The sequence below is a fragment of the Pleurodeles waltl genome, chromosome 6 (assembly GCF_031143425.1).
Source record: "Pleurodeles waltl isolate 20211129_DDA chromosome 6, aPleWal1.hap1.20221129, whole genome shotgun sequence".
Lineage (NCBI taxonomy): Eukaryota > Metazoa > Chordata > Amphibia > Caudata > Salamandridae > Pleurodeles > Pleurodeles waltl.
In genome coordinates, this window is record NC_090445.1 from 438,005,109 (window position 1) to 438,019,527 (window position 14,419).

Below are 14,419 nucleotides of genomic sequence, written 5' to 3' on the forward strand. Positions count from 1 at the left end.
GTGGTTGACCTTTGTCACTTCCTTATCTAATAGTTTAGGCTCCCCTCCTGATTTATTCTCTACCCCCATGGTTGATCCCATCTTCTGCAGTTTGCAGGTGGTTGTTGATGAGCAGCATGCCACTTAGCAAATGGATGGGCATGGCACAGTACAACATTTTCACCAGGTGCAGCACTGAACCTGGATGGTACAGGGCCGTGTGTGTGTGCACTCTAAACCTTTTCGTTGAAGTTGGCCCCTATCTACAGCATAGTTATTCAAGATGTGCCAAGGCTGCTCCAAATAACATAGCCCTAGTAGATGACAGCTACTATGTCATACTTGGAACACCAAAGAATCAACACAAACAGCAGGTCTCCAGGAGACAAGACTGTCGGGATACTGACTTGGAATAGCACCTAATCAAGAATGGTGTCAGAATTTGTACATTCAGTAACTCATCCACCTATAGATTCACCTCAGTGACATGAGCACTCACTACAGAGATCTGTCTGTAAGCTGCATGTCACTTATGCCTCTCAGAAGAGGTTCGGATGTTACGAGCTTTGTACTTCTTGTATGTTTATGTAAATCGTACAAGTCTCCCTCTTTATTGTGTTCTCTAGCTGTGTTGTACCTCTTCTATAAGAGTGAAAAAATCATGCTCTGGTTCTTCTGCTGCAGCTACCTGTCCTTAACTTATTTGTGTTATGTAAGGTTGTGCTGCTCCTAAACATGTTGTACATTTATTGTGTTGAAAAGCTTGGTATAAACCTTTGTACCACATATAAGAAAAAATATTCAAATTTCCACTGCTTGTTTTAATGAATGATGTGAGTTAAATAGTGAACACTCACAACATATGTGTGCAGATTACTTTTGGATTTACTTGTGAAACAAGCAATTTGGAGTAGTTGACTTTGCAAAATATTAAAACACAGCTGAGAAGATGACTTTGTAAAATTTTAAAACATAGCTGACAAGTGGCCAATTCTGGCATTTTAGCCATCAACACATTGTATGGTGGGGTTTGAGTCCATAATGAAACTGTTAAAAATATAACTACAAGCCCCGTAATGCAATATGCTGTTGGTTGAAAAAACGCAAACATAGACACTGGCTTCAAATCCCAGTGCCAAAGCACAAAGTTATGAAATGAAAAAAAAAACCAGAAGTTCCTGGCTTTCTGCTTTTTTTCTTGTGGGCAGCCACAGGTTAACTAGCCAACGGGGAGTGAGGGCAGATATAGCCTTCCAAATGTAAATCCTAGCATCTAACTGCTAATGCACTAACATTACATGCCCTAGAAAAGCTGGAAAAGGCTTCATTTACCACAAGAATGTGATAAGCAGCAGCAGTTAGACCTGTCTAGAGCAGACCTGTCTGGAGACACACTGAAAGGAATAATTTATTTCGCAGATGCGTCCTCAGCCTAGAACTTGGGCGTTTTTGATGGTGAGCTCACAACACTACTGAGAAGGGCCTTGTGCGGAACAAGTGCAGCACCTGCTCCAGGTGCTGCCTCCTGAGGGCTGCCAGTAACACTGTATGCCTCGCTTAGTGTTGCAAGTCACACTGAACTCCCTCTTCCTCTAAAAAAACAAATGCAAGCCATATAAAAAAGAAACTGATTGTCAGGGAGTATCTGGTCTTACCAAGCTAGCTCTCCAGGACTCGGAATCCTTTTGGAAGGTCTCCATGGCTGCAGTGCTTCAAGTGCTACTTTTCATTTCTGCCTGCCCTCGTCCTACTTGCTGGAGCCGCGGTGGTTGTCTCTCCTTTCCCTGGCATAGGTGCTGAGCTCTCAGAGGTAGTAGCTTTTCTTCACCAGTAAGAATCATATTTTCCCTTGATGTGCATTAAAAATAAAATGATTTTATACTTCTTCAAAGTACACCAGCAAAGCAGGGCTTTAAGTGGGATGAAAAAATGGGGGGGTGGGGTCTCTTAAAGGGGCGTGGCCAATATAATTAAAGGTGTGGCTTAAAACACGTAAATTCGCATCTTTGTGTAAAATAGTTAAAATGTTTCAGTTCTGAAATGATGAGTGTTAAATAACTTTAAGGAGTCTCTGAGGATACATCAAAGGCAGTGAAGATTGTACTGATGCCTAGTTAAGTTTTTTTTTCACTCTGAAGGTGAGGGCAATGATAAAGAGCCTCAAAGGGACCAGTATCAGCACCTGCTGTTTAGAACTGCCGAGCACCGGCAGAACCCGCCCCACTTAAAGCTCTGCTGCTAGGAAATATTTATACTGTTATACTAAAATTATATGTGTGCAATTTTGGTACGAATATGTGACTGCACATTTAAGTTCCAGCATGTTTTTTTCCTTTTCGTTTTGTGGCAAATGCTTGCAATATAAACGTTAAAAAAGAACAATCGCCCAAGCTCGCTAAGGCAACACCTATTGGCTTTGCTAATGCTTGGACTACCTAAAATCTCGTCTGTTGAGGGTTGGCCGATCTCTTTCTTTTGAAGAATAGAGTAGAAGAACAGATAGAATATTAACTACTCACAGACTCCTGTCTCCCACCGTCACTTTCCAAAACAACTATTATTAACACCTGACAATGTTAACTTTTTGCCCAAGAAACGAACGTGACTCGCATTTATTTCGACTTTGACCTGAGTTGAAGACAGATCACCGTTATTCCCTTTGTCATTCAAACTGTAAATATTTGTAACTTAAAAGGTTAATGTAACGTAAAATTCTTTGGGGGCTGTCCGTTGAGAAATTCGTGGGAGTGTTGATGTAGTATTCTGCCACCTGTTTTCTAAAATAATGATGAACCCGGCCACCCCTTGTGAGTATGTTATGCTCAGCGGCCTCGTCAAAGTGATGGTGTTTTCAGCCTAGGAGAGGTGCAAAGGATCCTGGGCGAGAGAAGGGGATAGTTAGGATTGTGTAGAGTTAATGATAACGCAGGCCTAATAAAGATATACATTTAAATGGGCACACATTATAAAGTTGCTGACATAGCCAGGCAAAGGATTAAAATCTCTTATCATTAAATGCTTGCGGTTCCCATCATTATAAGTCATACTGTCTGCCCACCCCATAGAGTAAAACTTTGGAGCAGAAGGTTCTGTACTCGCCCACTAGGTGGCGTGAAAATGCACATTATATGAATTTAGAAAACGCCCTGCTGCAAATCCATTGTTATGGGTACGAGTGCAATGCACAGACTTGTTTTGTGATAAAAAAAAAACAAGGTTTGAACCACCAGGTACCTTTTAATATTGTAGCAAAGCTCTTTTCGCGTAGAATGCCCCTTTTTATTTCAGACCATTTCCAAACCACAAATTGGAGGCAGTACGAAAGGGGCCTTCTAATTCTATTAATGGAATTCTAATATGGGAATCTGTTACCCAGAAAAGGCCTCCTGGTCCTTAACTGAGGTAATTATACCCCCAAACATTTTAGGGATACAAAACTAGGGAGAATTATGTGGTCCAGTGCATTAATCTCCCTACATGAACCTATAACTGAAATAAGATGCACCGTTCCAAAAGAATGGACTCCATTCTTCCAATTAGGGTAGGGGGTCTTTTCAGTCACCACATGCATTAGTCTTCAAGGAACAGAAGCCCTCACTCACTATTGGGTGACATGCTTCATCATATAGAGCGGCCAGCATCCATGCGATCCCCAAGGGACCCATTTACCTGACCTGGGGAGGTGGTAAGAATAACTCGTGGGGAGATGTTTCTTCTCTGCTTCAGCATGAGCACATGGTCACTTTACCCCAACGTCGTGCATGAGTGTGGCTTACACGTGTTTTTTGAGGGTGGAAAATGTGGTCACTACTATGTGCCCATTGTTGTTGTTTTTAACTTATCTTATTTTATGTTGTTTGATTAGGTCTCCATATTCAGAAGTTTATGATTCCAACATAAGAATTCAGAAAACGTTTTACCTAGGCAATAGAAGTAGAATATTTTTACCCTCTTAGTGAAGGTTAGGCACAGCAGGTCCTGAAGAATTGACACCTGATACATGTGATTGTATTAGGCGAGAAACATGTTGACCATAGCTAGTAGTTCTGTAGTGTAGGTTATACCCACACACAGTTCCATAATATCTACATCTCTAATTAGAGTGGTAGTTTTACATTTAGTTGTTGGTATGGAACCAGAACATTGTTTTTTCTACTTTCCCCTTTTTTGTTTTTAACCTTGTTAGGAGGTGCCAGGTTGTATTAAAGACAGTTTTCTTAGGCACTTCTAGCCAATTTTAGCAGTTTTACCAGCCCCTCACACATCCACTTACTACCGGCATTCTTTCTTAAAAAGATCTCTGGCAAAGAGCCCTCTAGTAGGGCGCACCAGGCATTGCAGTGCCGGCCTGACTAGTAGCATGGCCCAATGATGAAGCATGTCACCTAATGGTGAGTGAGGGTTACTGTTCCTGTAAGACTAATGCATGTGGTGACTGAAAAGACCCTCTACCCTAATTGGTGGAATGGAGTTTGTTCTTTTGGAACAGCGCATCTTATTTAAGTTATCACCTAACGGAGACAGTGAGTTTCATTTTTTTGCATGGTGTAGGAAAGTACCATCTTGCCTGGCATGTTACCCCCATTTTTCACTGTATATATATTGTTTTAGTTGTATGTGTCACTGGGACCCTGCCAGCCAGGGCCCCAGTGCTCATAAGTGTGCCTGAATGTGTTACCTGTGTAGTGACTAACTGCCTCACTGAGGCTCTGCTATCCAGAACCTCAGTGGTTATGCTCTCTCATTTCTTTCAAATTGTCACTAACAGGCTAGTGACCAATTTTACCAATTTACATTGGCTTACTGGAACACCCTTATAATTCCCTAGTATATGGTACTAAGGTGCCCAGGGTATTGGGGTTCCAGGAGATCCCTATGGGCTGCAGCAATTCTTTTGCCACCCATAGGGAGCTCTGACAATTCTTACACAGGCCTGCCACTGCAGCCTGAGTGAAATAATGTCCACGTTATTTCATAGCCATTTTACACTGCACTTAAGTAACTTATAAGTCACCTATATGTCTAACCTTTACCTGGTAAAGGTTAGGTGCAAAGTTACTTAGTGTGAGGGCACCCTGGCACTAGCCAAGGTGCCCCCACATTGTTCAGGGCCAATTCCCCGGACTTTGTGAGTGTGGGGACACCATTACACGCGTGCACTACATATAGGTCACTACCTATATGTAGCTTCACAATGGTAACTCCGAATATGGCCAGGTAACATGTCTATGATCATGGAATTGCCCCCTCTATGCCATCCTGGCATAGTTAGCACAATCCCATGATCCCAGTGGTCTGTAGCACAGACCCTGGTAATGCCAAACTGCCTTTCCTGGGGTTTCACTGCAGCAGCTGCTGCTGCCAACCCCTCAGACAGGTTTCTGCCCTCCTGGGGTCCAGCCAGGCTTGGCCCAGGATGGCAGAACAAAGGACTTCCTCTGAGAGAGGGTGTTACACCCTCTCCCTTTGGAAAATGGTGTTAAGGCAGGGGAGGAGTAGCCTCCCCCAGCCTCTGGAAATGCTTTCATGGGCACACATGGTGCCCATTTCTGCATAAGCCAGTCTACACCGGTTCAGGGACCCCTTAGCCCTGCTCTGGCGCGAAACTGGACAAAGGAAAGGGGAGTGACCACTCCCCTGACCTGCACCTCCCCTGGGAGGTGTCCAGAGCTCCTCCAGTGTGCTCCAGACCTCTGCCATCTTGGAAACAGAGGTGCTGCTGGCACACTGGACTGCTCTGAGTGGCCAGTGCCACCAGGTGACGTCAGAGACTCCTTCTGATAGGCTCCTTCAGGTGTTGCTAGCCTATCCTCTCTCCTAGGTAGCCAAACCCTCTTTTCTGGCTATTTAGGGTCTCTGTCTCTGGGGATTCCTTAGATAACGAATGCAAGAGCTCATCCGAGTTCCTCTGCATCTCTCTCTTCACCTTCTGCCAAGGAATCGACTGCTGACCGCGCTGGAAGCCTGCAAAACTGCAACAAAGTAGAAAAGACGACTACTGCAACTCTGTAACGCTGATCCTGCCGCCTTCTCGACTGTTTTCCTGGTGGTGCATGCTGTGGGGGTAGTCTGCCTCCTCTCTGCACTAGAAGCTCTGAAGAAATCTCCTGTGGGTCGACGGAATCGTCCCCCTGCAACCACAGGCACCAAAGAACTGCATCACCGGTCCCCTGGGTCTCCTCTCAGCACGACGAGCGAGGTCCCTTGAATCCAGCAACTCTGTCCAAGTGACTCCTACAGTCCAATGACTCTTCAGTCCAAGTTTGGTGGAGGTAAGTCCTTGCCTCCCCACGCCAGACTGCATTGCTGGGAACCGCGACTTTTGCAGCTACTCCGGCCTCCGTGCACTTCCGGCGGAAATCCTTTGTGCACAGCCAAGCCTGGGTCCACGGCACTCTAACCTGCATTGCACGACTTTCTAAGTTGGTCTCCGGCGACGTGGGACTCCTTTGTGCAACTTCGGGTGAGCACCGTTTCACTCTTCTTCGTAGTGCCTGTTCCGGCACTTCTGCGGGTGCTGCCTGCTTCTGAGAGGGCTCCTTGTCTTGCTCGACCCCCCCTCTGTCCCCAGACGCAATTGGCGACATTCTGGTCCCTCCTGGGCCACAACAGCATCCAAAAACCCTAACTGCACGATTTGCAGCTAGCAAGGCTTGTTGGCGGTCTTTCGGCGGGAAAACACTTCTGCACGACTCTCCACGGCGTGGGGGATCCATCCTCCAAAGGGGAAGTCTCTAGCCCTTGTCGTTCCTGCAGAATCCTCAGCTTCTACTGTCCAGTAGCAGCTTCTTTGCACCCACAGCTGGCATTTCCTGGGCATCTGCCCATCTCCGACTTGCTTGTGACTTTTGGACTTGGTCCCCTTGTTCCACAGGTACCCTCAACTGGAAATCCATTGTTGTTGCATTGCTGGTTTGTGTCTTTCCTGCAGAATTCCCCTATCACGACTTCTTTGTCCTTTGGGGAACTTTAGTGCACTTTGCACTCACTTTTCAGGGTCTTGGGGTGGGCTATTTTTCTAACCCTCACTATTTTCTAATAGTCCCAGCGACCCTCTACAAGGTCACATAGGTTTGGGGTCCATTCGTGGTTCGCATTCCACTTTGGGAGTATATGGTTTGTGTTGCCCCTATCCCTATGTGTCCCCATTGCATCCTATTGTAACTATACATTGTTTGCACTGTTTTCTAAGACTATACTGCATATTTTTGGTATTGTGTACATATATCTTGTGTATATTTGCTATCCTCATACTGAGGGTACACTCTGAGATACTTTGGCATATTGTCATAAAAATAAAGTACCTTTATTTTTAGTATACCTGTGTATTGTGTTTTCTTATGATATTGTGCAAGTGACACTAGTGGTACCGTAGGAGCTTCACTCGTCTCCTAGTTCAGCCTAAGCTGCTCTGCTAAGCTACCATTATCTATCAGCCTAAGCTGCTAGACACCCTATACACTAATAAGGGATAACTGGGCCTGGTGCAAGGTGTAAGTACCCCTTGGTACTCACTACAAGCCAGTCCAGCCTTCTACACATGGCTACCTCTACGGCTGTGGCAGATGGGAGGGACTGGGGATAACAAAGGGCCAGAGAGCAAAATTTCCACCTGAGACAATAGAAAGTTGCTTGGAGAGGTACTGATGACCCTGCGCATTAAGGGCCTTGTGTTCTAGGCAAAGGATCTCAAAGAGAGCCCGTTGTGGACCGACAGCCAGTGTAAGTAACACAAGAATTGAGACTTATCCTCATGTTTTAGCAGATTGAATAGTTTGCATTAGATACAAAAGAGGTTGTGATACCAAAGTAAAGTGAGTTGCGCAGTCCAGTCTGAAAATGAGACCTTGCATGACAGTTTTCGGTGCCACAGTGAGCAAGACCTTAGAAATATTTCTTAGCATCATCAGGATGATAAAACAGGTGGCTCCCACCACAGTAAAAGGCACACTATATTGATCTGTTACCAGCCTGGGAGCTGGGTTGAAACTAATATGAAATGGAGCTGTTCCCAGGGGACACCTTCTTTAGAAATTTTGACTGCTGGTTTGTGGGAAGCATACTGGAGTCCAGTAGACAACTACATGCTTCCCAAAATGTCCTACTAGCAGCAACCAGTTTTTTCTTTTTTTTTTTTTTTTAAAAGCACACCTGTTTCTTTATAGGAGATAACCTATTTTTTAGGTTGAGCGTGCAAGCGCTTTGATCTATTGTAATCTATCTGTGGGCTTTCAACCACACCCACTGCATGGCCATCACTATCATTCGTTCATGGGCTTACCTTTCAAAAAACCCCTTTGCTATCTTTGGTAAATGCTTTACATTTGTCCCTCCTTGGGGAAGTTTTGTTACCTTCTTGGACACCGTCCCTTTTACATTGATAATTGCACGTTTGCCAATATGTTTGATTGTGAGCGAACTTCTTTATCCTTTTGTGTCTCCTTCGTGCTCTTGGGGGCGGTGGTGCTTTGAATCGGCTTACTTATGTCAACTGTTTTACTTTTCATTTTCAATTTATGTGGCAAGAAAAGTCCAGTTAGAAATTTACAACGCTAATGGCTCCAACTCTAGCAAATGCTCAACCCATTGCATTGCAAATCCTTGTTAAGAATTGTTTTCCTTCGAGGAATGCGAAAGCAAGGACCGAGAACTGCATTCCCTTGCCTTCCTCTGTTCCTAAGTTCACAGGGAGTTTCATTCAGGCGCAGAATGTCTCCTTCTTTATTAAAGTAGAGGATTTCACAATCTGCTGTGATCCACCTTTTGTGATGCTACTAATTAGTAAGTACATCATTCACATCTCAGAATGAAGACCATGTTGTACTCCAGTCGGTGTGCAAAAGCACTAAATCATTGGTGTTTAACCTTTTGACTTCTGTGGACCCCCACTTAATCATTACTGGAACCCGGGGACACCCACTGAATCATTATTGGAATACGCAGACCCCACCGTGAGCATTAGCAATGATTTGTAACACAAAACACATCAAAGACAAAAACAAACGTTCATCAAGCACTTACACAAATGATGAAACACTAAATTTAATTCACAAACAACTACATAGAAAAATCACAATTTTAATTTAAATAGGAAGATTGGAGCTTTTCTAAATTCAGTTGAGGCCACTCATCGTCTCTTCTGTTTGATGTACTTGCACTGCTTCCACGAATCAAACTGAGGACACTAAGTTAATTTTTAGCTTCCAATTTCACATTTCTTCACAATTACAGAAAATTTAAAAATGTAAATTGTACAGTTTGCTTCTTTATTTACATACACTTTATCAATCTGTTAATATTATTTCATTTTCTAAGCAGTCACAGACATCCTGAGTATACTTTGCTGACCCCCCGGGGTCATCGGTGCACAGGTAAAGAACCACTGTACTAAATGCATGGAGACCTGGCCTTCAGTACACCTATCCGTAGTTTATTTTTCCTACCCCATGTTGTATATTAATTGTTAGATTGTCTGGGACGTGGCCACTCCTCCAGTTACGTCTTGCTTTCAGGTCATTGCCTGCCACCATGATTTAAATACTCAAATGTTTTAAATAGTTCTTTCTGTGTGTGGGGAAGTTTTGATTTGCAGTAATTTGTTCAATTAACAAGTCCCTATTCTCTTTCTCTCCTTTACCAGCTTCTGATTGAAACCAGGCGCTGGTCTAGTGTGCAGGGAGAATAGCAGAGCCAGATAGTGCTGGTGGAGTTACTGTGATGGCACTCAAAGGGATTGTGATCCTCTTCTGCCTGCATCGCCTCACCACAGCACTTGAAGTGCCTTTGGACCGTAAGTTCTCTCTTGATGTGTCTAGCTGCTCATGTTATCTGCATGCTGTGTATCTCCCTGGGCGTCACTTGACATAGCACATTTTAGCCACATGCCTACATTAGCTATCTGCTGCTCATTTTATTTACTGTTCACACAGTGCAATATGGTTATCCTTCTTTGAAATGTCATTATTTTTCATATAAGCTCTGTCTCCCACATGTGAGGCTTTGCAACTGCACCTATTTTAATGAACGTCTCAGCCAACCGGCCCAGCAAATCTGCTCCTTCCATACAATTCAAACAGCATAGGAGCTTTTCGTTAATTTACATTGCAGGTTGTCTGTTGTAACAACATTGCCCTGTACCACGTATACAACGCCCATATACCTCTAGTACATAACTGTTTTAATGAAGTTCAGATATGCTCAACCCCAAAGATGATACTCGTAACGAGTAGTTTGGTGATACTGCACATATGCATGTAAATATTTAGTGTAATAATTGGAAATTTAATTTAATGCAGAAATTTTGAATGTGGAATAAGTGAACATACCTTTAGAAACTCTGGGTCAGTAAAACGCCTAGTGGGACAAATCATTTACTGCTTCTTTTTCCACTCCCCATCTTGTGCGACGCTTGGCAGTCTGAACCCAAACTGTTTATGAGCCGTTTGAAAAAAATGATTCAGAGTATGCACTGCAAATGTATATCACTAGGCATGGGCCTATCCTGTCGAGCTGCTTCAGTTGTCTGTTTTCTAAATTACTATGCCTTGCTTTGCGGCCGCATTATAACCACACTTTATTTGCACTGGAGGCTCTTTGGCTTGTGTTCCTTGAAAGCATTTACTTCTTTTGTCTGCTTGGATTCCACTGCCCCTTTATCACCGACCCATTGAAACTATGGGCCTTATAACGACCTTGAAGGAGGAGTTTCCTCCATCACAGATGTGACGGCTATCCCGCCCCCCATGTTATGATCCTCATTAAACATAATTGGTATCATAATACGGCGGTTGGGATATCTGCCACATTTGTGATGGAGAAAACCCCTCCTTCAAGGTCGTAATAAGGCCCTTTATGTTTTTTGCACTGTCTTGTAGCTCTATTGTTCATTCTAAATTAGTTATCAAGGAGTGGAGTGGGGCCCAACATGCTGAACTGTAGCATACACCAGTACCTAGACTTTTATAGTGCAATTTAGATCCCTACTTTTTACGTTTGCATGAGTATTTTAGTATTTTTGGAAACTGCCAGACTTTTGAGGCATTTCGTGCTAAGCAAGGTGGTACTGAATCTTTGGCTCCTCTGGAAATTCTAGCTCACGTTAGAAACTACAATTTACTTTGAAATGAATAGAGCAGTCAGGTGAGTATGAAAGGCAAGTCAAAATTGTGGAAGAAAAGGTCAGGGACTCAACGAGTTGGGTATTTTTTCCTCAAGATGGACACAGCAGCCTTGCACAACTGTTAGGTTTTCCCTGCTTCTACCGTTGAATGCTTATGTCTGCTTTCAGACGCCTCCTACTAAAAGATCTCTCACCCTTGTTCCTACTAAATGACACTACATGGTGTCTCCCCCTCAGTGCCAGTGGAGATCCATGTGTATGTTCACTGAAGTGCCTTCTTCTATGTCTTTCAGTAGAGTAGAGACCTTTATAGGCTTTCAGAAGACTTCTGATGAAGTATCTTGCTCCTCTTATTCTAGTGTACACCCATGATGGCTTCCAGTGAAGGGTCCAATCACTGGCTTCCTTAAATACCACATCTGTTTTCGCTAAAGTGTGTCCTTCATTACTTCTTATGGAAGCACATGTCTATTTTCCAAAGGGCTTCCACTGAAATGTTTTCTTGTGTGCTTCTGGTGAGGCTGTGTCTGCTTCCGTTGAAGGGTCTCTTTTCCTCACTGAAGGAGGCTGGCCTGGTTTGTAGTGGGTACCTAAGGTACTTACACCTTAAACTAGGTCCAGTTATTCCTTATTAGTGAAATGTAGACAGAGTCTAGAAGCCAGGCTCTCTATGGGTAGTGTGGATGAACAGCCAAGGCCTAACTAGGAGACATGCAAAGCTCATGCAATACCACTGTAATCAGTGACACTACTTACACACATGAAAGAACATACTCAGTGTTACAAAAATAAAGGTACTTTATTTTGGTGACACAAATGCCAAAAATACCTTAGGTACATACATTACAGCATATACATTAGAATGCAGAAATGGCTGTAAAAACGTTTAGAAACAGTGCAAATAGTGAAAATCACAATAGTTAGAAATGGGCCTAGGGGGAACACAAACCATACACTAAAATAGTGGAATGCGAAAGTCGGTTTCTCACCTAGGCAAGTGTAGTGTGTAGAGGGGCGCTGGAAGTGTAAGAAAACACCAAAGGTAAGTAATAGAACCCAACCCAGAGCCCAGGAAAGCAGGAGTAAATCACAGAAACGTTCCTAGAACACACAAGAACACGTGATAGAAGATTTTGCAAGAACCAGAAGAGACTGCCAGACACCAATGATGGATTCCTGGACCTGAAGACCTATGGAAGAAAGGGACCAAGTCCAAGAAGCACTGAAGGGTCCAGGGAGAACAGGAGCTCCTGCTAACCCGGATGAAGGTGCAAAAGAAGAACCACCGGTGAAGAAGAACAGTCAGTGTTGCACCCAAGAAGACAAATGAGGGTTCCTGGTTGGTGTAGATGAGGTCCTATGCTGGATGGATGATTGCAGTCTGGTTTGCGTCACTGGATTCCGCCAACATGCCTTGGCACACGCAAAGCTTGCGGTTAACGGAAAATGACACTGCCTGGGACTAGGAAGGACCTGGTGACCTCTACCCAGGAGGGAAAGACAGAGGGGGCCCTCAGCAACTCAGAGAGCCTTCAGAAGACCAGGCAGCGCGAACAGGAGTCCCACAGCACGGGGACAAAAAAGGTGTAAAAGGAGGGCCACACAGCAGGACACAAAGGGATCCCACGCCGCTGGAGAACCACGCAGGATGCTGTGCGTCGCAAGAAGGAGTGCTGGGGGCAGAGCTGCACAGTGCACGAAGTACTTCGTTGAAGGATGCCAACAAGCCCTGGCAACTGCAAAAAATGCAGTTCACGGGGGTACTGTCTTGCTTGTGGAGGCAAGCTCTTACCTCCACCAAAGTTGGACAGTTAGACGTCTGGACCGTCGGGACCGCTTCAGCCCACCACCCGTGTTGCTGGAGTCATGCACTTCTTTAGGAGAGGGGACCCAAGCCACCGGTCGTTGCTGCGGAGGGTGCCAGCTGAAGCAGGGAAGTGACTCCTTCGCTTCAAGGGGGATTCCTTCATTCTTCTGGTACAGGCTGAAGACAGGTGGTCCTCGGAGGATGCACAACCTGGAAACAGTTGCAGTTGCTGGCAGGAGCTTAAGATACAATGTTGCAGAAGTCATCTTTGCTTTTTTGTTGCAGTTTGTAGAGTTCCTGGAGGGTTCAAATGCAGTTTCTTCAGTAAGAAGGTGAAGTAAAGGATGCAGAGGATTCCTGCTGGAGTCTTGCAATCTGTATCTGAAGAACCACCCAAGAGAGAGACCCTAAATAGCCCTGAAAGGGAGATTGGTCAGCTAAACAGGTAAGCACCTTTCAGGGGAGGGCTCTGACGTCACCTGCTGGCACTGGCCACTCAGATGCTCCCAGAGTGCCCTGCCAACTTGGAATCCAAGATGGCAAAACCCAGTGACACTCTGGAGGCGCTCTGAGCACCACTCCTGGGGTGGTGATGGACAGGGGAGTGGCCACTCCCCTTTCCTTTGTCCAGTTTTGCGCCGGCGCAGGGACCCTGAAATGTTGTAGACTGGATTATGCAAGGAGGGCACCATCTGTGCCCTTCACAGCATTTCCAGAGGGTCTGGGAGGCTACCCCTCCCAAGCTTGTAACACCTATTTCCAAGAGGAGAGGGTGTAACATCCCTCTCCCAAAAGAAATCCTTTGTTCTGTCTTCCTGAGCTTGAGCTGCTCGAGCAGCAAGAGGGCAGAAACCTGTCTGTGAGGTGGCAGCAGCTGGGACTGGCTGGAAAACCTCAGAAGGCTGTAATGGCAGTACCGGGGGTCCTCTCAGGAGCGCCCAGAGTGCATGGAATCATACAACCAATGTTTGGAAAAGCCTTGGGGTATGATTCCAACATGTTTGATACCAAACATGGCCATATTCGGGGTTACCATTGTGAAGCTGTACTTAGGTAGTGACCTGTGTATAGTGCACGTGTAAAATGGCATCCCCGGAAAATGGTCCTGGATGACGTGGGGGCACCTCTGCTAGTGCAGGGATGCTCTCACACACAGGTACTCTGCACCTAGCTTCTAGGGTTGGAAGGCCTGACATATAGGTGACTTATAAGTGACCAGGTGCAGTGTAAATGGCAGTGAAAGGGTGCTTGCACAATTTCACACAGGCTGCAATGGCAGTCCTGTAGAAGCCTTTGCATGGGCTCCCTACGGGTGGCAAAAGAAATGCTGCATCCCATAGGAATCTCCTGGAACCCCAATGCCTGGCTAAGTACCATATACTAGGGAATTGTAAGGGGTGACCAGTATGCCACATTTGGGTGAAATACTGAGTTACCAGTATGCAGTGACAAAATTTAGACGAGAGACAGCATAAGTGCAGTGGTCCTGGTTAGCAGGATCCCAGTGACATAGT

General features: G+C 45.0%; 1 protein-coding gene across 7 annotated transcripts in view; it reads left to right on the forward strand.

Annotated features, from left to right (window-relative positions):
* The window catches only part of NFASC (neurofascin), a 733,849-nt gene that overhangs the window by 284,459 nt on the left and 434,971 nt on the right, over window positions 1-14,419 (forward strand). For all 7 annotated transcript variants that reach the window (XM_069238522.1, XM_069238515.1, XM_069238519.1 and 4 more), the window contains one exon: window positions 9,620-9,769. In XM_069238522.1, the coding sequence (XP_069094623.1) occupies window positions 9,697-9,769 (73 nt within the window). In that variant the 5' untranslated portion in view covers window positions 9,620-9,696. The remainder of the gene's footprint in view (window positions 1-9,619; window positions 9,770-14,419) is intronic.